General features: G+C 36.8%; 1 protein-coding gene across 1 annotated transcript in view; it reads left to right on the forward strand.

Annotated features, from left to right (window-relative positions):
* The window catches only part of Dp (transcription factor Dp), a 52,200-nt gene extending 24,630 nt beyond the window's left edge, over positions 1-27,570 (forward strand). Inside the window, exons 4-12 of the mRNA XM_089234770.1 lie at positions 10,897-11,009; positions 12,742-12,872; positions 13,001-13,166; positions 13,664-13,807; positions 17,323-17,391; positions 19,380-19,525; positions 21,664-21,830; positions 23,694-23,790; positions 27,024-27,570. Coding sequence (XP_089090896.1) covers positions 10,897-11,009; positions 12,742-12,872; positions 13,001-13,166; positions 13,664-13,807; positions 17,323-17,391; positions 19,380-19,525; positions 21,664-21,830; positions 23,694-23,790; positions 27,024-27,225 — 1,235 coding nt within the window. The 3' untranslated portion in view covers positions 27,226-27,570. The remainder of the gene's footprint in view (positions 1-10,896; positions 11,010-12,741; positions 12,873-13,000; positions 13,167-13,663; positions 13,808-17,322; positions 17,392-19,379; positions 19,526-21,663; positions 21,831-23,693; positions 23,791-27,023) is intronic.
* Positions 27,571-27,947: the final 377 nt, after the last annotated feature.

A 27,947-nucleotide genomic window follows, 5' to 3' on the forward strand; every position in this document is an offset into this window, starting at 1 on the left:
TCTGCCTTTTGTGGTAAACAATTTCGAGGACTTTTTCTATTTTGACAAAAATAGTGAACCCGGTTGTTTTTCTCAAATACACAGTCGATTCTTTGTGCGCAAGACAGCTGACTGTGTAATAAGAGAAAGCGCTTGTTACAACCGATTCCTTGTGCATTTTTTTAGCTCCAAGTGACGATTATCTGAGACAGTCACACAGTGTCTTTTCAATGAACATTTCAGTAATTTTGTTCTCTTCCCCCTACAAAATATTTCTTTCCTCTCGGCGTTACCTTGTGCAGGGTGGTACGAGTCTGTTGCCCCGCCGGAACTTTGAGCAATCGATACGCACTAGATGGCGTTTCTTAGGTGACCCTTTTTTTCCGATCGAATAAGTGCCTGTGACGGAAAAATAAGCCCCTTTTTGCTAATTTTAACGATCGAATGCTGTTGTCTCAGCCATTTGAATAAAATAATCATACATATATTTAATTCGAGGAATTTCATCTGGAGGTGATGATGGTATCTTGTAAAATGTTGCTAGGTTTGGTGATTGGTCTTGAATGAGAAATATCGGTGGTAGAGTCACGGTGAACAGTCCCCCGATGCTAGTAGGGTGCGTCGCCTATGCCGAGAATGTAATTACGATTATACATGACTCGAATCGGAAAATCTGCCAGTCCTTTGTTCTAGTTGCTTTCTTGGTAGTGGTTGAGGATGCTGAAAGCGTGCCATGCCTCCTCCTTTTCTCATCAGTAATAAGTCATGAAGTTTGTGCAGGTGTGCCTCTCTTTCTGCTTTAAGGAAAGAAAAGTAGAAAGACTCCTTTTTTTTTCTCTTTTTAATTCTCGGGTTCCCTAGGGCATCCGACACCGTATCTCCGGTACTCCAGTGTCACCTGCCTCTAGTTGTCTAGTTCGTAGGCACTTCCCTGGTTTCGAAAAACTTTAAAATAACGCAGTATGCAACGTAATATGTGCTACGTACATTGGACTTTTGCATAATTGTTATTGCCCATGGGCGTAAAATTATTGCAAATATCTGAAGTGGTAGGCTCTCTCAACACATATCTTATATGTCTTAATACTGTAGATATAAGCCTTCTATTGGAGACTAGAAAACGAACCGGCTCATCAAAAAGATTAGGGGGAGAAGCGGATACAGGCTCTTCGAACGAGGGGGGGGGGTGATCGCCGCCTCCCCCTCGTATCTGCCTAGAGCGACGCTTGGGCCGTGCGACTTCATGGTGCTCCGTTCTAGAAGGAACGCCAAATCCAAATTGATTAGGAGGGAAAAGAATCTTTGTCGATTTAAAAAAAACGTTGTCGGAGGTGTCAAAATAGGTCCTACACGAGCAGATTTTTTTTTTTCAAACCGCCCCTGTTCAGCTCATGATTATTGACGTTAGATCGCCTTGAGTATATGATGAACTCAGCAGAAGAGTCACGATTGTTGGAAATAGAATCTCTGTTAGGGTGAAGAAAGGACGAAAAAAGAGAAGTACAACTGGGTTTTGTTGTGTCGTAGACTTGACTTTTTTTAACACTTATCCGAGGACCCCCCTTGGTCAAATCCATCCCAGTAATATACCCTTAGACTAAGAAGCATAATTCATTAGTATACCGTAATTTCACACAACTAAGGTCCAAACGCCCGTGCTTACTAAAACATCGATAATCGAAATGGGCTATTCATGGTCCATCATCTAGTGGACTATTCAATTAATAAAGCAAAGATAGTGTAATATGGAGAAGTGGTTAGGACGCCCTCTCTCCGATACTTTCCCGCGAATCAGCTATTAGTTGCGGGTTATGTTTCTCACGTTATCTTGGCAGCTGCAAACTTTCTCGGGTATAAGTTACTATAACAAACTGTTCTATATTACAGGTAATTTAGTGTTTAATAAACATTTTTACTGTTGCGTGCGTATAAAAATAATTGCAGGAAAAATAATAGAAAATTGTACTTTGCTCTCAACTATGGGTCCAACCATTTTTATGGACCACAAGCTGTTAGCCACAGCTTCGCTTGGATTTAGTAATCTGAAAATTACTCGTCGATGATTTTCCCCCGTGTAACATTTGAACCCCTCAGAACCCCCCCAAGGGGGATGAATTTTCAGAAATCCCGTCTTAGTGGATATACATTGTAAAATATAATGACTGAATTTCATATTTATGGCTTCAGCGATTTGATTCCATACAACCTTTGAACCCCCCCCCCCCCAGGGGGTTGAATTTTGAAAAATCCCTTCTCAGTGAATTACAATACAAAAATAATGACCAAATTTCAAATTTTATATTCATAGCTTCCGTGGTTTCGGCTAGGCGTGATTTCTCGCTAGGCGTGCATGTAATTTTTTAAAATTTCTGGTAGTAAAAATTCACATGACATCGATTTTGAGACCCTTAGTGACGGAGATGTTGAGAAAACCTGAGGAAACAGACAGGGCCTGGAATAGTAATACCAGAAATAAGACTGCTCTCTGTCAAAAAAGGGGGGCAAGTGTACATTTTGGTGCCTCCCTCCAAATCAGTAATTTTTCCGTAATGGTTAAATGGAAGCAAAGGAAAACAATCGGCTTCTCACTTGTCTAGGCACTGGAGCACCAGAAACGCCTTTGAAATAAATTTCTTAATAAAAAAAATCATGTTACACATCTTTACAGCCCCAAAGAAGAATATTTTACATTGTTCTGCGACAAGCTCTTGGTTGACTGGAAATGTTCTGCAATGAAAATTCCCATAATAGTGTTTCTTCACTACACTTTTCTTAAAATTCTTCCAGATTGTTCTGGAGTAGCACTGATTGTTGAACCTAAATCTGCGACGTGCATATTCTGCTATGGATACTAAAAAAACTGTATATTGAAAAAAAAAATCGGGTTTATTGTGAAGTCCCTGTCAGCCTTCCGCGAGAGACGTCTTTAGGGGTGACACATGAAGTTTTGCACCCTGGCGGTAGGTAAGCTCGAGCCGACATAGTTTCACAAACTTTTTGTTCCATCGCCCCCTTCAGAAATTTTCTCTCATCGCCGACCCATCACTCAAGCCGACCCATAGGATCCTATGTTATACCCGTAGCTTCTATCGCTCTTCTCCCCCCCCCCCCCGGGCCATTCCATCGCCCACTTTAGGAAACACTGGCTTATAACAGTGTTTTTCAACCACTGTGCGGGCCATGAGTGATCGTAGGTATTACCGGGCCTTTTCATATAAAAACAACGAAATCGACCGGACCGCGAGCTTTCAAAGGTTTTCAAACCACTGGCTTATAACAAGTTTCCTATAGTAAGAGTTTATTCATTGCTCCCCGCTGCTCAGATATCATGATTCTATATTCTATTACAGCCTTAAGTATTATTCCCCCACTCCCAGAAGATAAAATAGCTCACTTTAAGAAAGACTATCTTACAACCACTTGTGTTACAACTTGACGTTTCGAGTGTTCTAAAATGACAAAATTCTTTGTGTGACTAATGTGACGCTTGGAAATTAGTCTTCCCCTCTCATTCTGATCAGGGTTTGTTTCTCGCATATCCAAACGGGGCACGTGCCCAGATCTAACAAATTTTCGGGGCCCATTCGGATGTCAAAATTGGTATCTTTCGATATTTTAATTTTTTTACAAAAATATTAACAAATACTTTTAATTTTTGATCGTCTTTGGGAAGGGGTGTCGAAGGACAAGGGGCTCCCTCCATGTCCCTCTACCACTTCCTCAAAGATTACTCGTCATAAACTACCCCCCAAAAGTCGTGTTTGCTCAGTGCCCGAATTTAACAGGGCCTGAGTTAGATAAGGATTCTCAAAGGGGATTAGCTAGCCACGAGTTAGAAAATACATATTTTTTTCATGCAAATGCTCGGCTGTAGGCTGTAGTTTCGTAGTGATGAAGGGGAAAGGAAAAACCATTTGGCTGTTCTTTTTTGATACTACCGTGTTTCTCCGAAGATAAGACCCGGTGTTATGTTAATTTTTGCTTCAAATAAAATGCATTAGGTCTTATTTTCTGGGTAGGGCTTATATTAGGAGCATCCTGAAAAATCCCGAGAAGGCTTTTTGGTAGAATAGCTATTTTTGAATGATAGTTACGCAAAAATCGACAAAAAAATTGCGACTGCATAAAACATTTCTTTTGGGTGTCGTCGTTTAAAAGTAAGCAGGAAGTTCAGTTTATATTTTCAGGACCAAACGAAGCTATGTGCCCATGCCCGTCGGGAAAAACCTCGTCGCTTATTTTGGCCGTCAGCGTCGAACTGTACCAGTTCTTTACTTATGGCCGAGATTTAACTATAAAAATCTTTTATAAAAGATTTTTTTACAAAACTTTTATTGTGTAATCCTGGCTTATGACAACGGCATTCATTGGGTAACCGAATATGTAATAGACCGAGATTACACTACAAAAGTTTTAGAAAATTTCTCTTTCATAAAACTTCGAAAACAACCAATAAACCTATTTAATTAAATGTAACCTAATTTGGGTTACATTTGCTCGAATATGACGCTTATTGTTTGTATTTCTTAACTTTTATGAAAGAACTTTTCTGAAAGTTTTATAGTGTAATACCCGCCATATGTTTTTTATTTATCAGAAACGCTGGGAGTAGAAATTTTCTTTGATAAAAGTCGGTCTCAAATTTATCCGTTTACGTAGGCGTTCACCTCTCGTCCAAGGTCGTCTACTTGGGTGTTTACGAAAATTTAATTTTTGTTTATATTATAACTTATTTCAAGTATAGAATTTCAATGATATCAGTCATTTATATTTTTATCTGATAATAAATAATAGTAATACCGTTATCATTTTATATAGTTCAATACATCCGTCATGTGTTGCAACGTCATGCTAAATGCGTCTGATTGACGATTTTAGCTGTGGCTTATTTTCGGGGTAGGGCTTATACAGTGCCGTCTTAACGCATGGGCCTACCCGGTGCATCAAGAGAAGGGGGGGGGGCCTCAGAAAAATGAGAAGTAGTAGAATTTTTCGAGAATTTACAAGGTAGGGCCTCAGAAAAATCACTTGGCCCGGGGGCCCATGATGCTCTTAAGACGGCACTGGACTTATATTGAAAGCACCCTGAAAAATCGTGCTACTGCTTATTTTCGGGGAAACACGGTAGAGTCGTCAGTTATTTTTTCTCCAGCGGAATAATATCGGCGAACTTGACCGTTTTTCGACCCTCTCTTCCTTGGAAATGCTCTATTGCGTCTCGTGCCCGGGGGAAGGGGAGACTTTCACCATCATTTTCGATTTTTCTATATGGATGATCATGATATAAAGAAATGCATCCTGAGCGCAGGTTCAAACCACGCGAGCATGAAACAATTCCCCTCCACAGAAAAAATTCCCGCGATGTAAAAAAGGCTTTGTCGCTAGCTGTTCTCTTTCTACCTTGACGGATGTTGTCCGCCCGTGGTCCCCTTTGAATGGACCTTATTTTCTTCTCGTGCCCCCCCCCCCTCCTCCTCCTCCCATCAAGGGCAGGTTCTTACTTATTGGATTGTATTTTAGCAAATCCATAGTGAGCAAAAATTTCACGAGTTAAGTCGACCCCACCACCCCCTGATTCGATGAGGCTTCTTGTATGGGATTCTATGCAGTGCCGTCTCAACAAAATGGGCCCTTGGGCAAAATGACGTTCATGGGCTTCCGTACTCAGCTGGAAGTAACATCGTAATATTTATATTAGCATCGCAAATCATGGTGTCAAATCACATCACGTAAGGTTTGACCTTGAAATAAAGATCGGGAGGCCATGCTCGAATGGGCCCAAGCGTTGAGGTGGCTGATTCCATATGCAGGACTATTTTAGCAGCATCACCCACTCCCTTTTTGGCTGGAAGTACCTATATACTAGTTTACATATTTATTCTCGAAAAATATAGTATCAGATCTCATATTATGGAACTTCCTACGCACAGACGGTCCGTGTGCTCCCCCCTTCCCGATTCGTTAAGAGGACCCTGGTCCTATGGGCAGTTCTGTCTCTTTCCGAAAGCGGACATCCCCTCCCATATTTCACTTAAAAGCTTTTTGCCTGAATTTTTATTTTCACAGCTTTGTTGTGGTTACCCCTTAGCAGCCTGTCACGACTCTTTCAACCATGACGCCCCCCCCCCCCCCCAGAATATCTCGGGATAGCAAAAGGCCACCATATGCACCAACGTTGAGAAACGCTGCTCCGTTACATCGTGCCCTGGGGATGTTCATTGACTATTTTTCTATATGGTGATCATAATGTAAAGACAAGGCCGCAACTGGGGGAGCAGGCGGATCTGGTGTCCCTCTCGTCGAACCAAAGGCGCCGCTAATTTCACCCTGAAACCCATACACGCTCAACCGGTGACCACGCTGGCCAAAAGTGGCTCGCGACCTCAAACCTAATTTTGTAAAAATGCACTAAGCAGCACATTTCTGGATTACTTAAATCCGCGGTGCAGGTCCACACCACTTTAGTGCCCGTGTCACATTTACTGATCACGTAAATGGCCCGTGCACAGTTCCAGATCACTCAAGTAACTCGTGGCATATTTACAGATCACCGTGACGTGGTTTAAGATCACTCACGCGGCACATTTAAAGAACGCTTAAGTGACCTACGGTGCACTCAAGTGGCCCGTGTTGCTGTTCCACAGCACTAAAGTGACCCATGGACATTTCCAAGTAACTTAAGTGACCCACAAAACATTTACAGAGCACTTAAGCGGTCCGTGGTGCAGTTAAAATCACTCAAGTAGTCCGCGGCTAATTTTTAGATCACTCACTCGAGTGGCCTGTGGTGCAGTTAAACATCGCGTTACCTGAGGCAAATTTTTTTTGATCCCTTAAGTGGCTCGCGACACGTTTTCAAACCAATGAAGTGGCCCGCACGCTCCTGAAGGTCTCTTGCTTTAACCTCTCCTTCAATATTACTTGGTGGGCTTCGAAATGCTGCTTGTTTGCCCCGACTGACCAGGTACGTCATAGAATGGAGACTGCCCTGGGCTGAGCAAGCATCTAGTTTGCGGCGCTGAAGAAATTCATCTTCATTCCGATTGTAAAGGCTTTGCTGCTGCTGCCTGTTCTGTTTTTCTACCTTGACGAATGTTGCGCCCTCTGTTTACGTAAAGTGGCCGCGAGGAGAGAATGAGGAAGAGAAAAAGAAAGAACGAAAGTTGCTATATAGCAAGTGTGGCAGCTTTTTTTTTTGGCGCCAAAACGGGCCTGGCTGTATTGGAGCGCGTTGCATACTGGGACCACGTGACCCGTTGTTGGGGGCCGGGCCAAAGTCGGGTTTACGCACGGTGCTGAGGGGTGGTCGGCATGTTTCGTTGGTCCATTTAAACTTGACGGTTATTTGTGTGTGTGTGTGTGTATGTGTTGCTTGCTGCTCTTGTTATTAAAGCTGGGGGAAAAATATCGCCCATGGTGATTTGTACCTGTGATGACCGGAGTCTAAACACGAGCTTTGCCATTTTCTCTTACTTTGCCGATTTTTATCGTCGAATGTTGAGTGGGGATTCGCGTTCTTGATATCTAGGTGAGGTTATGGCACGGGGATGGATGGATCCGTGCTGCTGCTGCTGCCGAATCGAGATTTATGTGTAGGCTTAACGTTGATGTTTTGCTGTAGGATCACAGATTGGTTATTTTTTCCCCTTCCCCTGATTCAATGCTAACTGGCCTTCGATTGTTTGAACTGCGCGGATCCCGATTTTAGTTGTAAATACGGCGAAGTCATGCTGATGTTTACGTGATCAGCTGACTAAAATTTTGCATTTCCTTATTTCAGTGCTTCCCAACCTGTGATCCGCAAGCAGAATTGATAAAATTCAAATAAAACTTTAATTCTAACTGGATGAAAAAAAATTATTATGGGCCGCATTTATAAAAAGAAGAAAATGCTCACAAGCAAAAAAGTGTCAAAGTAGAAGCATTAGCGTTAAAGTGCAAGGAAATGCCTTTTAATCACGTATTAATAATGATTAATTTTTACTCGCAAGTAAGTCCTTTGCTGTAAAAAGGGGTACAGGAGCCAATCACGTTGATCTCCCCCTTTAAATCACAGCTGTTTTGCCCTTCACTGCGGGGGAGCCTCTTTACTCTCAATCTCGAAATGATTGTTGATATATGATCTACTTCTGAAAATTCACGATTTTTTTTTTTTCACAAAGACTTTAATTTTTTTAGCAATTTCTAGTGTTTTCTGTAGATTTATTGTTTTTATTCATCGATTCATTTTAGTAAATTGCATAAATTTGCCATAATTTGCGTTAGATTAATGACGGCAACGAAGAATCAACTATTTAGAGATTAAAAAATTATTGTACTTACAAAAATACAACAACGCCACGACAGGCAAAATGCCCAATGAGGTAGCTGAGAAATGCAACTATATTTCGTGTTGAAATTGCATTAGAAGATGTACTTTCTAAAATACCCCGAAAATTGAGAAAAGAAATTGGTATGTTTTTTTGTATATGATGTATTTGCCATGAAAATTCAAATATGCACTGTACCATCAAAGATTAGTTTCATAAATCTTGAAGTATTACTACACTGTCTAACTTTCATAATTTTACATAATTACGACATAACTATTTTAGAATATTACAACAGCTGACATTTATTGCACAGCAAAGCCTCCGAACAATGGCCACTAACGGGACCATGAAAATGTGGCTGCTATTGAGAAGTGACTTATTCGGAATGGCCGTTTTATTTCTGAAAAAAACACAAATTTGTGATCTATATAACATGCATAATGATTATCTGTTCTGCAATTGATTACAATAATTATGTAATTGATTATGTTAGAATATATGAGTAATTGATTAATCGGCCGGGCTGCAACTGGGGGGGGGGGAAGCAGGTGGGTCTGAGGTGCCGAACCAGAGGGTGTCTGTGTGTGTAAATTTCACCTTTTAAACTCTCTCCTTCAATATTGCAGGTGCCAAAATGTGTGCTTGCCCCGGCTGCCAAGCACGAAATAATATTAGTCCTTTGCCTTCCTGGGGGTTATGTGTAATTCAATTAAAAAAATCCAAAAAATATAGTATAAATCAGAATCGAAGGATCGGTTGCTTTGTTTTTTTACTTTTCTGACTTAACGATTCATAAATCAAAGGAAATTCTTAATGGATCCAGGCCAACTAACATCAGCACTCTGCCATCACAAGTCACTTAGATATTTAGAGTTGGTTTCCCTTTACTGTTTATGTACTCATCACCATGGATTTTCGGTTTGATTATCCATACATGGGTACACTCGAGTGTACCTGTCCCGCCCCTAAGGGCATACAGTTGTCCCATACATGGATACAATCAATCACACCAATTGTTGTTTGAAAACAATATTTGCTGTGCCACAATTCCTTTGCATCTAGTATTTCGTTTTGCAATAGCAAGGAATTTTATCTAGCTACCAGCCTCAGCAATTATACGGTTTATGACAGCACGTACAGTCAGCGATTTTTTTTCACCAATCCCATTTTGATACGCAGAATCAGCAAACATATTTTCATTTTTTGCAATGGCGAAAGCGTGAGACTTTAATTCTATTTTTTAAAATCTAAAATGTAATTTATTAGCTGCATAAATTCAGCCATAGCGGAATGGAAATGCATAAAGAAGGTTTTACTTTACTGATGAGTCTTATGTGGACCACACTCATAATTTTGAAAGGATTTGCTCACGTAAGTTAGTAAAAGGTGATTTTATATTAATGAACATTTGACTCAGCCTGAGTCGGGCTGGAACTAGAGGGGGGGGGGCAACTACTGGGGCGGCAAAATTTAAGGGGTTGCAGTTTTAGGTGGGAACAAAGAACGTGTTATAAAATTTTCAAATTTTAAAGTTGTGGAGGTAGCAAAATAATGTTTGCCCAGGGCAGCAAAAATCCTTGTTACGGCCCCGAGTCTGAGTAAGAGGTCAACTGAAGGAGGATTTGCTTTTGCTGCATTCATTTTTTACAAGTAAAGGGTTTTTCTTTTTATTAATACAGTCCAATAATTATACCTTCATACTTGCGTTCAACGTACATTATCATGGGAAATTGTGGGAATTGTGATCCTACAGGATGCAATAAATACGAGGTATTACATTTAGTGAAAAAAATGCTATATTTAATTGCCTAAATTAAATTTGTGAATGGCTGCCGAATTTGCTGCAGGGGGGGGGGGGTGAAAGGACTGCTACAAATCGCAGTAAATAAAAATGTATTTCACAGAGAAATAAAATATTCAGATCACATTCCATTGAGTAAAAAATTGGTTGAACTGGGATCTTAAATTGAGTGAAATATAGAACACCACCAATTGTCATCAAAAACGTTGCTAGAAGTGTCACAATCGCACCAATAGTAATTAAAATTGCAGATAAAATGCTGAATCTGAACAGTATACGAGATGAATATTTATTGTCATAATTATCATAATATAATTTGTATATTATGAAAAAGCTGTGTATCCGTGAACGTATACAATAAATATTGATTTTTTTATATTTACTAAAACAAAAATCGGTACAATCAAAATTGAAGGAATGTCCTGTAATACAGGACACAAGTGGTCTGTCATATTGTTTTAGGCATTCTACTGGTCCTTCAGTTCAAAAGGTTGAGAAACGCTGCTTCATTTGAAATGGGTTATTGTTTTGATGACCTTCTCAGGGCCTGATTTCTGTGTGGGCAGCAAGAGCACTTGCTCAAGGCCCCATGTTTTGGGAGGGGGGGGGCCCAAATTTGAGGGGCAGTGACTTTGGACTTCGAATTAAACAAGTTCAATTGCATTCAAGTTAAATTTTGGAAGAAAATAATCTTGTAGTCTTATAAATATGGTATACATGTATATAGTTTGCATGTTCTTTTTTTTTTAATGTATTATCAATATTTGTGAACACGTTTTAGTTATTTATGTTTTTCAATTTCAGCCATAATAGCTGTGCCTGTTGTTACCAAATCTGGAGGAGTGGTCAATATGTCGCCATTTAAAACCGATCAGACCATTCTGCCAAAAAATGTACACTTATCCAATTCTCCTGTGGTAAGGGGTCTTGAATTTCTAGTGTTTTATCTCACAGAAAAATTGTATGAAATCTAGTATATTGATATATATTCAAATATTTTACTTACTGATGATTTTGGGTAGTCTTTCTTCTTTCAAAATGAGCACAACTCAGGCCTATCATCATGGGCAATTTACTTCCTAGTAAGTTGTGCCGGAAGTGCAAGTGGGTGTACTTAACTTGGTCCTCTTGAGATTCGGTAATTGACAATGAATATCAATGGAGTGAATATATTCCATATGCACAAATGTATGGGTTTTTTTTTCTTACTGTAAAAATTATTTTTTCACCTCAGGGAGTAAAGCCATGGCTTGAAAGATTGTGTATGTTTTGAGGTAAAAGTATGGTGAATATAAACTCTGTTTCACCAGAGGGCAGCACTTAAAGTTGATTTTTCAGGGGGATTCTTAAGATGGCTTCCAGGAAAATATGTCTCTGGGAAAAGTGATTTATTATAATAAAATTCTGGATAAAATTGTATATGAAGGTGAATATATCCTGCATCGCATCTAGGCTGAAAAAATTTGAATGAAGTGAATAATTTATTCATAAAAAGAAAAAGATAATCAAAAAATAAAGATTTGATCACGTTCATGTTTTTAATACATTTTTCTAGTATCAAAATGCAAAAAAATCTTGAAAACTCCAAAAAATAAATGATCTGGTCTGAAAGGGTTATAGAAATATTTACACATATCTATGATGTATATCGGTGTTCAAAGCTATTTTGTTTGGCTATGACTATTGCCATTATCAAATATTCACAGCAAGCTCCATCTCCAAAGTAGAATTTGCAGAAAACTGCAACATATGATGTCGCTGATGTATGCTATGTACTTCCCGGATTCTATTTTTATTTTCCCAAAATAATTTCATCAGACAAATGACAATGATTCGACAACCCTTTCGTTTTCTTAAGAGTTTTAATTTGGCATTAATATTTATATTTCACAACATTTTGTCTGCCAAAACATGCATCAGTAAATTTGCTTTAGAGTTTTAGCTTGAATATATCACAGATTTCAAACGTTCTCACCCGATCGGTCCATCGATTACAGCCTTCTGTAAAAAATCATTTCAAAGAAAATTAATTTTTTGGGAGCTTTCAAGGAAAGATGGTTTCATTACGAAAAGTTCCACTCCAATGACTTGGACCACTTTGATTCACAACCCTCTAGTTCTTCGTTGGCATTCAAGAAGCAGGACAAACTGCAAAGAGCAAGTGTTGCTTTCTCATCTACGAATCATAGTTGCCTTACACAATCATATATCTTTTATTACAAGAGAGTCAACCAGAGTGTCCACATTGTTAAAATACATTAACTGTTGCTCATGTTTTTACTTGTTCACATCGTCATCATTTTAAATGACGACTGTGATGCATCTCACATTTTTAAATTCATCAAAGCCATTGGTTCTTATGCTAAATTATAATTTTTTACATGCATCGTTTTTATTGTATATATTTTTATCTTCCTGACATGACAGGAGCAAATTTTATCTTGTGTGGCCATTTTTTTTAATGCAGTTTGACCAAATTGGTTCTTGCACCAATAAAACCTAAAGCCCCATTGGATTTTGGTTTTATTGGTCCGGGGATAAAATATTCGATTTCATTCATTTATTCCTCTCAATTATTTTCCTACCTTTGATTATGATCTTCATTCTAAAATAGTGCAATATTGATTTACTTTTTTTTATGCTTCACAGATTCTGAGCACCCCTCAAAGGGTTGTTGCTAATGTGATCAACACACCTCGCACACCGCAAACACCTTCTGATCACATGACTTGGTCAGGTAAACGAGCCCATGGATCCACTGATGCAGATTATTCTGATAGGTAATGTGTGAATTTTTATTCATAAATTATTGGTTCACCTTTGAAAAAAAACTGTTCTTATCTCTTCCATATATGTAATATGTATATATAAATTTTTTATTTTTCTATTTGGAAAACAAAAATTGCAGCAAAAAATGCAAAAAGGGTGAGAAAGGAGGGAAAGGCCTTCGTCACTTCTCCATGAAAGTCTGTGAGAAGGTGCGGAGGAAAGGCACCACATCTTATAATGAAGTTGCTGATGAATTGGTTGCAGAGTTTACTGACCCTCATCGTAGCTTCAGTCCAACGGAACAAGTATGAGATTTAATGCAGTATTATTTCTGAATTCTTATCAAATTTCGCCACATTTTATGATCAAATAATCACTTTCTGATTGGTGCAGGAAGAAATACAGTAAAACATCTCTTTTGCGGATATTGGTGGGACAAAAAAATTTCTCCATAATAGAGAGGTGACCGTTAATCGGGTTTGAAATGCATACTTTTAATATACAAAGAGAAATTATTATTTGTCTATAAAAGAGGGGTTTTACTGTATGTTGAATGCAGATAAATTCTTCAAATTTTAAATAGTCTTATTCCAATAATGATTAATAAGTATTTATTTCTCCAATAACACCAAGTGAACGACTTGATATCAACCATGGTGAGAAAGTATAATTAATAACCATTTTCAAATAAAATTGCATCAGATTATAGAAGCTTGATCTCACACAATAAAATGAGGTTTGCGTTGGTTATTTTTTTAAATTCTGATTTAATGCTTACGAGCGATTGCTGTTTTTAATCTAGGCCTATGACCAGAAGAATATTAGAAGAAGAGTTTATGATGCTTTGAATGTACTGATGGCTATGAATATTATTTCCAAAGAGAAGAAAGAAATCAAATGGCTAGGATTACCAACTAATTCGGCTCAGGAATACCAGAACTTAGAAGTGAGTATTTTTGCATTATTTCTATACTGAAGAGTTGAATCTTTTGTCTTGTGTATGGTGTAATTCAAAATCAAAACTTGATAAGGTATGCTGCGAGTCATTGGTATAATTTTTACTCTGTTTTTTTTTTGGGGGGAGGTGGGTGATGCTTGTATACCATTTCAGTTTGATTCAAACCATTTTCATAAGTCTGAGTACAATGAAATTAAAATATATATTATTTATTTATTTAATTGATTAATATTATAATAAAATCTTGTTAATGTGTGATTGTTATATATGATGCTCAATATAACAATAAATCCCTCTAGAATGATATTTTTTTAAAATCTTGCTTGGAATTGCATATGGTCTAATGTTGAACTCCTCTCGATAGAACCATATCCTTTACAATGATAAATCCTTCTGTAACAAATATTTTTTTAGGATATTTCATAACTACTTAAACAATGTTTTTTATATTTCACTCACCATCAATATATTTTTGAATTCTTCACAAGTGTTTATTCTCTTGAGAGTTTTTAGTAGCATCAATATTTTGGACTATATACACTTCCAAAAGTGCTAGTGAAGTTGCAGTGAAGCTACTTTCTTTGTTACAACAAACCAAAACACGCCTGGTTCTTTAAACATTTCCAATCAAGTTCCTTGCAGACGACAATAAGGAAAATGCAGAAAGTAATGTTTCCACATGAATAATTCTATTACAATCAATTTTTGAATGTTACAGTTAAGTTATCCAATTAAATTTTCTTAATATTTTAATATTAAATTTTTGCAATTGAACATAACTTATCACTGACAGTAAATTCTTTAAATTTCACTGCCATTGAAAAGTCACATCAGTCAGGGATTTCAAAACAAAGATGAGATCAAAAACCTGAATGAATGCTTTTGAATAATGTTTTGAACATAATAGGTATATAACATGATGAAAAACTTTTTCACAATATTACAATGGTTTATGGTTAAACATTAATTACAATAATTAAATCAATATAATTTGCAATTTTGAATTTTTCAACCTATTAAGAGTCTGGAACAGATCAAATAAAATTGACCATAAAATTTTATATTAACTACTGATGGCATGTGTTCAATGTGCTAAGCGAAATAGAGCTGTTTATTTTAAATAAGTGTGATAGGGCATCATGGTTAGGTTTTTGACTTCAGACAGGCTGTCAAAAACTTATTGTAAGTGTTGTCAGTTTTTGTAACCTGATATGTTAAATAACAAAACACATACTTTTGTGTAATGTTTTATATTTTGAATTATAATTACTGAGAAAAATATCAATTTTGGTATTTTAAATTTCCTGATCTGCCCAAAATTTAATTCCATATAAAAATTCTCGCACAGCGTCTGTTAATAAACTAATTAAACTCTTTTATTCTCACTTACAAATGTCAGCTCAGGTTGTATAAAGCCAGAGTTTTAAAGAGTATTTTCAATATATATATCAAAGCGGAGCTGGAAAATCTTGATACCAAAAGCATTGTTTTGCACATTTAGCTACAGCTATTGGAAAACCATTACATTATATAAATGCTAGTAAATATGCCATATCATAATCAAACTTAGTTATTTTTATTTTGCACTGAGGACAAGTTGCAGGAGTTCCTTAAGCATCATATACAAGCCAACACTGTCAAATTAAAGGCCATTTTAGTCCTACAATTTAGTATTTTGATTGATAAATTCTAATATTATGCATAATAAGGGTATTGTTTTAAGTGTCGGTGATTATATAGATAATTTAATAGCAGACAACATTACATACATGGTGTAAAAAGAACTTTTTAAACTCCTGTCTGTTATAAAAAGAGTACAGCAGGTGTTTATATTGCAACGTCTCGTCGTCTCAAGCTTCTGTAATTAAAGGCATTACTTCTTAATTAAAAAATACAGCTTTTTATTTACATCTTCAGATACTAACGGCGTGCTGGCCTAATGGATGTTTACACTTCTGTGTTTACCGATCGACTGATTTCTTTTCCCTCATGTGCGCACGCACACACACACAGTTTGTCTGTGACGTCACAGCTGTCAGTTTTTATTTGTTGGAGGCAGCACCACAGTACCCCTCTTCAGTGTTCTTGAACACGTTAAGGCATGAACCTGTCCACAAACTTGACTTACACCGGTGGCCAAGGCTTTCAAATGTCCTTCACTTTCAGATCTTCTTGTGGATCGCTGGGGCATACTTCTCGGCTTGATGATGGTGTGACTTCAGCATCTTGAGGCATGAAAGCAGGCTTGATTTGATCAACGTGCACGACATATCACTTTCCCTTCTTTAGTATTTTGAAGACATCTTTCTTCCGCTGTAGCACCAGATAAGGACCTTCATACAGTGATTCCAAGGGACCTCTTACTCAGTCGATCTGCAAGAACACATGTGAGCATCTTGGGGATGAAGATATCTGTGGAACCATGAGATGACGTTGAAAATCCTAGAATAGTCGCCTCAACCTCTCTATGTAGGTCTTCGGATCTCTCAGTTGTGGTGAAGTCTCGAGGAATTCTCCCAGAAGTTGAATGGTTTTGTTATACACCAGTTCGGCTGGACTTGCCTGGATATCCTCCTTCAGAGACGCTTGGAAGCCTGAGAGGATTGTCGGCAGTGATTGTGTCCGCCTAAAAGAACTAAGACTTTATTGCACATTTTAGAGGACTGTGTAAAATTTCCATCAAACCATTGGATTTTGGGTTATATGGCAAAGTTCGTTTTCTTTCTATCCCCAACAGTTTAGTCAGTTCATCGAACAGGATTCAAACTGTCTACCCTGGTCAGTTGTGATGCACTCAGGAACTCAGAATCTAGACACCCATTCTGTGAAAAGCGTTTTAGCTACTATTTGTGCTGTTATATCCACTATTGGATACGTTTCCAGCCAGCGAGTTGATCGATCTATGACTGTTAAGCTATAGGTCTTGCCTTCGGATTCTGGCAAAGAGTCTACCAAGTCATAATGTATGTGCTAGAACCGTGATGTTGGTAAATCGTATTTACCCAGTTCGCATTTCGTATGTTTCAATTTTACTTTGCTGATAGTCAAGGCATGTCTTGGCCTACTCACAACAGTCTTTATTGATTGATGGCCAGACAAATCTTTCTTTCACCAACATCAAGGATTTCTTGATTCCCGCTTGTGTTAAACAATGTAAATTTGAGAAGAAACTTTTTCGCAATGACTTTGTTACATACGGTCGCGCTTTACCGGTGGATATATCTCAATAAACTGTGGTGTTCGAATTTGGCATAGAAAATGTTTTTCAATTTTAGTACTGAATTTTCATCGTTGAGATTTTACTGCAAAAAATGTTAAAGATTTCGCATACATTGGCCCGATTTATCCAATGGCTGCAGGTGAAATAGGTGACTTCAGTGGCGTCAAAGCTTCATGCAAGGGCGTTCTGCTATAGAAGGTGTTGGCTCTACTCGATGCACAATTGTTTTTAATTGTAACTACCTTACTTTGTATCTTTTTTATTTTTTTTCTTATTTTTTTAGCGAGAAAAGCAAAAAAGAATAGAGCGCATTCGTTTGAAAACTCAACAGTTACAAGAACTGATTCAACAGGTAAAACATAAAATTTGTGTGTATGCACTTGTGTGCGTTTTCACATTGCGTGCGTTTTCTATTCCCAAAAGAGTCTCATCAGTAATTGAGAATATTTATTCATTCTGATTAAAAAATTTTACAATTTTTTTTTCTCATTTCTTACATGTTTTAAAATCTTATATGATGACTCTGACAAATTGATCTTTGCATGCTTATAAAGTTTGAAGAACTCAAATGTTTTCCATTATATTTCATAATATATGAATGGATGATAAGAAAATATGTTTGTGAATACTTCATTTTTGTTTGTATTCAGTGTTAGAAACGTTTTTTAAGTTATTGAAAAAAATTCTTATCTTTGGTTGTTCCAAAGGTTCTTTCCCGAAATAAATTTTTTTAAAGAGGTTAGTTACTGGGGTGAAGCATGGATTTACTCTGACAATTATATTGTAAATAGTTTGGCTATGGCTTACAACTTGACAAATCTCAGGTGCCTAATCACTATGGCAAGTAGAAAATGGCAGTATGTCTCCCAACTAGGAAAAAGGCCATTAAGTGTTCAAAAAATTGAAAAAATCTTATTTAAGGCTTTTTTCGTGAGAACAAACCATGCGTGGCTTCTGAGAAATCTGGCTGGTGCCTCAATTGATTTCCAATTGGTCGAGCCCTGGTTATTATAGAAGAGTAGATCAACTTTGCCAAAGAATATTAAGCCACCAACGAATGAGGCCTTAACATACATATATGGAAGAAATACATTTGCACCCTCTCTCTTCTCTTGAATCTTCATTGGTACTGTTTTTTTGCCCTTCACCTCAATAATAACTTTACTCCCCTCGTCGCTACAGTTTGAGTAAAAAGAACAGTATTACACAGATAGGGAGTGGGAGAAAGAATTTGGGGTAAAACCTGCTCGCATCTTTTTTTTTTCATTTTATTTCCTATATGTTAACAACAATACATGCCCAACTTTTTTAAATTTATCTCTGCTCATTCACCTGCACATTGTCTAAATTTTATGTCAAGAGCTTGTACATAGAGAATAAGTAATGTAATAAATAGGGCTTGGATTTTCTATGTCTTTGCATATATTTTTATTTTTCCTCATATTTTGCTATTTTTATGCGATAGAGCATATTTTCAAAAATTTAAGACATATTTTGCATATTTCATAATTTTTGATGAAAATTAAATTTTTTGCCTCGCTACTCCAATCCTGCTTTAGACTGATTTTTTTGGTTCAGGCCTCTATCCAGAGTTCTTAGGGCTAGGATTTTTGCTTTAAAAATGGTACGTCATTGCTGATTGGTAAAAAATCCTGAAATTTAGGTTCTTCAACCAATCAGAATTTTGGTGCACAAAAATACTATTCCCTTCAACAACACTGGCGGGTGGCTGTACATAGATTAATCATCTGATAATGGTAACTTGTGGGAAAAATTGGCTAAATTTGGTAAATTGAGAGGATTTGTTTAGCGTTTGTGGAAAATTTTGAGAATTTTATAAAGTAGAATTATTTAACCTTTTTTTTTAAATTTTGTGCACTGCTTTTCTAAAGCTAAATACAGTACTTGGCTAGGTATTTTTACCTATAGATGGCAGTACATTAATTCTGAATTTATGGGAAAAAACTTACTCAAAAGGGAAATTTTGGATGGAAATTATGGCTTGATGAAATTAGTTAATAAAACGAATTTTTGTTCATACAAGAAGTAATGGTTCAAAATAGTTTAGACTGCAAAAATTTTTTAGGGCATATTTTTTGTTTTATAGGGCATATTTTTTGTTTTATAGGGCATATTTAGTTTTTTAAGAGCATAATGTATTTTTTATAAAGCATTTTTTAGACGTTTTTAGAGCATAAAAATCCTAGCCCTAATAATAAAATATTTTGTATGTTTTATTTAATAATATAATGAGAGAGGCTTTTAGGATGACTTAATATTTTCTGTCTGTATCCTGATAAGTATAATAGACATTTTTTTTCTATTTTTTCTTCATTGCAGCAAGTGGCTTTCAAAAATTTGGTAGAAAGAAACAGAATTATGGAGAAGCAGACTTTTCCATCGCCTTGTTCTCAGATCCACTTGCCTTTCATAATTGTCAACACAGACAAGAAGACTGTCATCGATTGTAGCATTTCGCCTGACAAGTTAGTTACATTGTTTTGATTACAGGAGCCAAAAAAAAAAAAAAAAAAAAGAGTAATTTTGTATGTTTCATGTTTTGTGTCAAACTTTAAACAATAATAAATTGTATCATATTTAATGTTCCCTCTAAGCTCTTTTTTTTGTCACTTTGGCGGACTGACATTCACCAAAACAACCAGCATCAATTTGGCTTTTCGGCATCTAAAATTTGTGGTTTTCAGGCCAAATGGTCGTTTTTTTTACAAATACAAATACAAATACAACGCCACAACAGGCAAAATGCCCAACGAGGTGGCTGATAAAAAGATGCCCATAAAAATATGGTTGTCATATGTTTCAAAAATACAGCAACCCAATTAAAAATGCAATTAACACAAATTACAAACAATATATACACATGATAAAATATTATACGATGCCCATAAAGATTACTTATGGTTGTCTTATTCTAAGAATGGATAGCTTCTCGATTTACCCCAACATGTTTATCGTATTTCTTTTTAAACGTGTCAATTGTGTTACAATTTACTACCTCCTTTGTCTACTACTTTGTCTGTAATTTGAAAGTAGTAATGCATATGGAGGAAGAAAACTACTTTTGTATTCATAGCTCCATGAGTAATGATGCATGGAACTATGATTCTTCTTTCTTTTTTAGTAATGACAGGTAGTTTAACCTACTGGTTGGAGATGGCTTGCAGAATGTCACATTTTTGCAAAGGAATAATCCCTGCAATTTCAATTTTTTTTAAAGAAAAATCACTGCATTGTTTGTTTATTTTATATTTATTATTGCACAGAATTTTGATCTGCATGAAAAAATCTCCCTAATTCTCATTCTCCAAAGTTGGCAGGTACTAAATTAAGACTGCTTTGCGTAAACTCCCACAAAAATCTCACTAAATTTTTGGCCCGCGTGTTTAGGCTAGATCCTATAAGGCAGGGGTTTGTAACCCTAGGACTTGAACTTGTTTCCCAGGGGCTTCTGAGATAGGTCATTCAAATCAAATAATAGCCAAGGATTCTTGAGTCATGACTCAAGAATCCTTGATTTGCAGGGCTTCTGAGATGGGTCATACAAATCAATTTATATCCAGGGATTCTAAAGCTATGTGGGGTCGCAACCCAAACTTGATCGCAGGGGCTTTAAAAGAGATCATACAAACTCACATCCAGGGAATCTCAAGCTATGGCTCAGGACACAAATTTCTGATTCGTAGGGGGCTTCCAAGATTGATCGTACTAAATTCATTTATGGCCAGGGATTCTTGAAATATGGGTCATGACCCAAATTTGATTTGCTAGGCCTTTCGAGATGGGTCGTACAAATCTACTTATATCTAGGGATTCTCTTGAGCTATGGGATCACAACCCAAATTTGATTCCCAGTGCCTTCCTAGATGAGTCGTGCAAATCCAATTAGAGTCCTGATACAATATAAATGCACTTTCTGCGTCACTGGTTTCACTGATTTCAGAAAAACAAAACATTACACGTGTTGTGAAGCTGATCTTGTTGATTTTGAGTCACAGCTGAAAAAGGTTGAGAATCCCTGCTATAAGGTCTTTCTTATTTATAAAATGTTTATGCGTAAGTTTATACAAAGAATGAAAAAAATAGATAGAAAAGGTTTCATTCCTGATTGGGGAGTGGCTGGCCCATACCTCGGTTATAACCTAATAATCGCTGCCAATTCAGAAATTAGCCCAAGCCAGAATTTAAGGAATGTGAATTTTTTTTCAGAAAATCAGGGAACTGAGTTTGCGTAAGTCGGGGTACTACTGTCCCCACTATACACTACCCCCATACACTGCTGCTGTATTACATTACACCCATACACTGCTGCTGTATTACACTACCCCGATACACTGCTGCTGTATTACACTACCCCGATACACTGCTGCTGTATTACACTACCCCGATACACTGCTGCTGTATTACACTACCCCGATACACTGCTGCTGTATTACACTACCCCCTATTTGACATATATATTTTTATGGGTATTTTTTTTCAACCACTCATTGGGCATTTTGTTTGGGGCCTTTGTATTTCATATTTGTATTGTATTTCGTTTGAAAGTAAAGTTTTCTTTAATGCTTCCATATTTCAATCTTGCATTTATTTTCTTTTATTCCAGGACAGAATATTTATTTCATTTCAATGACACGTTTCAAATCCACGACGATATCGAGATTTTGAAAAGGATGGGCATGGTACTGAACCTAGACAAAGGTTGTTGTTCACAAGAGGAGCTAGAAAAAGCTAAGCAGCTGGTTCCTAAAGCTCTACAACCATATATTATTCGTAAGCATGCATTTTACCTCTCGTAACTTGTTGATGATAGTTATTCCTTTCAGAATCAATTAGCAATAAACCGAAGAACTGTGCTTTCAAATTTTCTTTTAAGGTTCTCTTCCAGCTATTGTGTTATTTATCATTACAATAACTTTTTCTTCCCCTCCCCCTTGCATTCGATAAATGGTCTCTAATGTTATAATTGCCTATAACACAGTTACACTTTCCCTAGTGTTAATATATTTCATCTGTAACAATATATCCTGTATGATACTTTTCTATGGGAAGGACTCACTAACTTTCAGGAATGGTACCACATGGTCCTGTTTTTGTGAAAATTTTCCTAATTTTTGTGAAAAGAATCATTAATTTTGTGAAAAATAAGTAATTTTTGGGGAAGCAAAGTTATCTATATAATCTATCACAAAGAAAATGAAATTCAAAATTATGTGGTGTCATTAATTTTATTTTGCGAAGGGTCCATTATTTTAGATCCAAAATTTTGTGAAGGGTCCCGAATACTGACCCAAATTTTGACTAGACAGACCCTGTACCATCTTGTACGTCGAGGTACCACTCTCTGTTACAGATGTTGAAGTCAGAAGAGTGTTCCTGGAACCAGTCTGTATCAACTTCCAACATGTGTAGTGTGGCATTGTCCTGTTGGGTTTGTCCAAGCCCATTAATATGCATACAGGACATGAATAGGTGTAGATCGGAAAGGATGTTTACGTACTGGGTACAACCACATGAGAGCCGTACATTCAGAGCCGTCTGTAGCCATATTGGGAGTCCCATATCATCCTAACTACACATGTCCTATGCCATGACAGAGCCTTTATCAACTTGAACAGGAGGTCTATGGTTTTATGGAGGTTTTCCCCATATCTGTACACGTTCATCTCGATACCACTGAAAATACGACTCGTCAGACCAAGCTATGTGTTTCCAGTTATCAACAGTCTAGTAACGATGCTAGTGAGCCCAGGCAGGGTGTATAGTTTTGTGTCTCAAAGCCATCAAAAGTACTCAAGTGGGACTTTGGCTCCAGAAGCCCATATTAAGGAGGGACCTCTGTGAAGTTCACATGCTGACACTTATTGATTTTCTGACATTGAAATCTGTAGTGATTTAAGGCAGAGTGTTTTGACAGAATTCCATGAAAAGTTTGTCACCCATTGGTGGTCCCGTACTTTCAGGGTCTCTTTCCACCCTCACCTGTGTCAGAGATTTTATGTGTTTCCAGATTCTTTATATTCACAGCATTCTCTTGTGATAGTTGTGCTAAAAAAAAAATCCTTACAATTTCATCTTTACTTCAGAAATGTTGTCACCTATCTTACGAGTGTTGACTACTAAAATAAGTTCATAGTCACTTAAATCATGACAACCTGCAATTTAGCAGCAGAAACTGATCAAACAGATTCCTGGCTATGTGTTGTTTTATATGAGCACAGCTGTCCGTATCAAGTTAGGTTGATTGGTTGCCTTTCTCCTTTATTTGCAAACGATCGATCGTCTTTATCAATTTTTCTGGTACTTCAATGTATAATGCACGAATAATTCAAGGATTTAAATACATCACTGTTTCTAATCAAATCCGACTTGCTATTAATGTTAACACCCATGCACCTTATTTGGGAGCTACAAAAATTCATATTGTTTTTTGTTTTTTTAAATATCGATTCTGATATGCACTCACACATGAACAATTTTAATTTCTGCTGTGGAAAGTGTGTGCATGTTAGATTTAAGTAGATATAGTGTAAATCTTTGAATTAGAAAAATAAAGGTCAGATCAGGGAAAAAAGTGTTTCTGCATACTTAAATGCAATATTATTTGTTAATTGATTGAGAAATTTTTGTACACAGAAATGGCTCAGGGGATTACAGATTTTCCACCAGGCATGTCTGGTGACGATGAATGCGGGATTCACATCGATACAGATCTTTATAGCGATCCTTCAAGGTAAAGAAGAAAATTTTTTTTTTGTCTTAAGATCATTATAATTATTTTGGCCTTGCATATCTGCAATGAGAGATGATGTTTTGTGATTAATGATATTCAACTTGTGTATTGCGATAGTTAAAAAAAACATGTATTTCGTCAAGTAATACAATCTAGATTAAAAAGACATTTTATGTGTCATTCTCACAAAATTGGCCTAAATTGTGTCCCCAGCAGTTTACTTTAAGTATCTTTGGGTATTCTCATCAATAGATTTATCAAATTTGCATGGACAGATTTTCATTTCTTAAGGAAATGCCCTCCTGGCTCTATCCCCAGCCCATGGCTCAAATTTTAAAAAGATAACTCTTTCTTAAAACATAAATATATATTTTCAATAACATATTTTTAGGATCAGCATACAGTGGTATGCAGATATACACATTCGTTAGCCACAACACGATTTCCCATAAATTTCTATAGAAAATCTTTCAATTCAATCCCGGCGCTGCACTAAATTTTGAGAAGTCTTTTTAAACACCAAGAAGTGTTATAAGAAATGGCAAAACCCATCCATTTGTGATTTGTTCAGCTCATTTTTGTGTCTGATACACATGCAGAGGGAAAAGCTCCATGAATGTCCAGACTGTTAAGCTTGATAGTAAGTGTCTTACATTGAAATTAACACGCTCTCAAAACATAAACTCCCTTTTTTTTCCAATGCATTTTCTCATAGCTTAATATTTTACTTTACATGAAATGGTTCAATAACTTTCAGAAAAGAAGTAGAAGTTACATCTGAAGGAAGATTTTGAGCTGGGCATGAGTAAATTAGACTCGAGTAACAGTAATTCTGATGATGCTTGGCACTAAAATTCAACTCACAAAGCAGCTGTTTTATGTTAACGTGTGCATTCATATTAATGAAAATTTTCGTTAGCCGAATCTGTATTCATTAGCTAAGGTAGAAAATCACCACAAATATCTCTCTTAGTCAAAAAATTTGTAAGCGGAGAACGTTTTTGTTAGCCGGGGTATCGCTGCACTTTCATGTTTCATCTTTTTTATAATTTTAGATGTTTTTACCAATAGTTTATAGCCAAATAAAAATTTACCCCAGCTTTTTTTCCCGCCATTTGTGACATTAGAAAAACAGGTGGCAGCTGGTGTTGCAGGACTTGAACCAATCAAATTGTGTGCTGCAAAGGTTAAGAATGCATCCATCACTTTCTTTTTAAACCAATTAAAACTGTAAATTAATCCATAGATTAGATTTTTTAAAAAAAGAAAGTGAGTGTTTTTATAGAACTTCTTTCTTGTGGTTACTTTTTTTTGTTAGAAATTTATAATTGAAAATTATTTCAGATTTTTGCCTCATGTTTCAGTTTAGAGGTGCCTATTATTTCTGAAAAGTATGTTCTCTCCCTCTCTCAACATGCATAGTGTCACCATAGGGGTTGAGTAGTCATAGTGATGTACTCACATCGCTAGGACCTGGGCTCGACCCCCACTTTTCCCACAGTGGTGGTCGGCTGAAGTTAGTTTTCTGTAGTTCCCAACTTCAAGGCGCGAATGCGAGCCGAACTCCCCATTAAAAAGTAGTCACAGAAAGCAATAAGCTTACAATGTTACAATTATTCACTCATAGTTTGAAAAACTGATGGTGGATGGGGCAGGGCCATAACTACGATTTTTGTCACCGCCACAACTTTAAAATTAGATAATTTTGTAGCAGTGTTCTTTGTTCCTACCTGAAATTACCGCCCCCCCCTAAATTTTGCTACCCTGGGCAGTTGCCCTCTCCATGCTCCCTCTAGTTACTGCTCCGGGGGGGGGGGGAGGAGACACTACACATGACAAGCATTGCACAGAAACAAACTTCCGTTTCACACGCACGTGCACATTCCAACATGTACCAATTCATTAGAAGTTCCACAGTGGAACGTGCATGTGAGGTTTAGTAGTAGCATTTTATCAGTGTTGCAAAACATGTAAGAATGTCTTTCTCCTTACAATAGGAAACTGGAAAGAAGGTTTGATCATAAATTGGGAAAGGGGGGGGGGGTAAAAATACAGAAAATCCAGATTTTTTTTTTTTTTTTTTTTTCAGCATTAAGCTACAGTAATGCTTCACCTCTCTGAACACTGCTTTAAGAATGCAACTCGCATGCTCTAGCAAAACAGACACAAATTAGAAATCTGTCATCATGAAATTGATGAAAAAAAGAGCAAGGAACACAAATAAAAAATACAATCAACGAACTGTTCAGAGTATGAGTGCTCGGGAAAATGAAGATAAGCAATCTCTAAACAGATGGAACATTATGCTAGTGTCAAGCATAAATATCAAATTAGTGTTAAGTAGGCAAATGGTCATGTCAGATTTTTCTTTATAGATTTATTTCTTAACATTGTCGAACTTGAATCAAATTTTTTCACCATAATTTTTTAACAAATTTTGCTGCTGACTTTATTTCATTTATCTGCAGGTAAAGAAGTGTCTCCAAATGTTTTTTTTTTTTGTATTTTTCAATTCAAAATTCTAAAACGTAAGCACAAGTTGTGTTTGCCTCAGAATTTCCTCTCACTCTGATTGTAGGACGAAATATCCATGTGGGATCTCGTACACAGAGCCTGAAAGGGAATTGCATTATGCATATGTTTCAGTGAGCACTGTCGTGCCTGAGTGGCGCAGTGGTAAAGATGCTCGTCTTCCACTATGAAGGTTACCATCAAGGTCCATGGGTTCGAATCCAGGCATAGAACATCAGAAGGAAGTTCTTTACCTACCGAGCCTATGGGGGCGACCAATGTATGGAGCCTTCATTTCCCACCCAACTCCACTGGTTGGAAATTGCCATATGGCGATATATGACCAGAGTTGGTGTGCGGTAAAGTAGTGAGCACTGCCATCTTATGGCTGATGTATTTTAAAATCGCACAAGAATACATGAAATGAAATACATAGCTGTGGGGGGTTAACTAAACTTGCCAGGATCTGCCTAGTTAAAAATTGCTCTGGTGAGAACACTGCACAAGTTATGTGTGATTTTTCGCCTCCAAGTTAATTTATCTGCTGTAAATGCGGAAGCACAAGATTTTTATATATTGGGAAACAAATTTCCAAAGTAACATATCTCCAAGTGTGACCTATGAATTAATATCATGTGGTTATCAAATTACATTTCTTAAAAAGTCTTCTTATTTTATTCATTAAATTGAAGTGCTGAAGTTATTATTTTTTAATTTTGTAGTGATTTCCAAGAGCCGTCATCTTCGTCAGCACTCGGCTCTGAATATGTTGGTATAGACGTCGCTCTAGAAGGAAAAGTTGGCCTGTCTCGCCAGTCAAGTGTCGGATCCCTCACAGATATGCCATCTCGCCCAGAAGTGAGCACTCCTTCGGAAGACTTCTCAGATTCAGAATCGGAATCTTCGTGTGCAGATGATGTTTGAAGAGCTGTTTTTACGGATATGAATCGGTACTCGTGCATGTGTAAATAATGTCTTCTGTATTTTTTTCCGTTTTTTTTTTTGTTTGTTTTTTGTTTTAATTTCTTGTCTGGGAAATCCTTCTTCTGGTGTGTCGAAAATAGAAGAAACTTGTTTCACTTGAAAAAAGGATTTTTACAGAAGGAAAATGACTTTTCTGTTGAAGCAAATTCATATCAGTGTCAATGAGAAGCCAAAATCAGTAGCAGGAAAATGGAGTTCGCTGTTATTAAAAACGAAGTAACTGTTATAGCGTTTATATATGGGATTAAATTATGTACCTGAAGTGCACTGACGATCTAGGATTTTAAAAAAAATTGCCTTTTTCTCTATCTCTGTGGCAGGCTGTTTTTCTGTGAAGCTTGTCCATGTGATCAAGACTCCTTCCATCCGATTGTCCTATGATTTTGTTTATTATAGAGAGAACGGTTGTTTCTGGAGTTTTTTTCTTTTGGAATCGAATGAAAACACATTTTTTGCGGAAGCGTTGTTTTATATATGAGGGGGTAGGGGAAATTTAGACCATTGTATTGTTTATGATATAATTTCTAGTTGTGTGTATATAGTAATGTATTATGATATGTGATGAAGTAAGACTTTGGATGGCACACTTTCTTTTCTCTATTCGGTAACCCATAGAGTCAAATCTGATGCTAAGAGGTCTTGTTCTAATTTTTTCCCCTTAA

This window comes from Pholcus phalangioides, unplaced genomic scaffold (genome assembly GCF_987345545.1).
Source record: "Pholcus phalangioides strain wild (caught in Gottingen) unplaced genomic scaffold, Ppha-v1.0 ptg000008l_1, whole genome shotgun sequence".
Lineage (NCBI taxonomy): Eukaryota > Metazoa > Arthropoda > Arachnida > Araneae > Pholcidae > Pholcus > Pholcus phalangioides.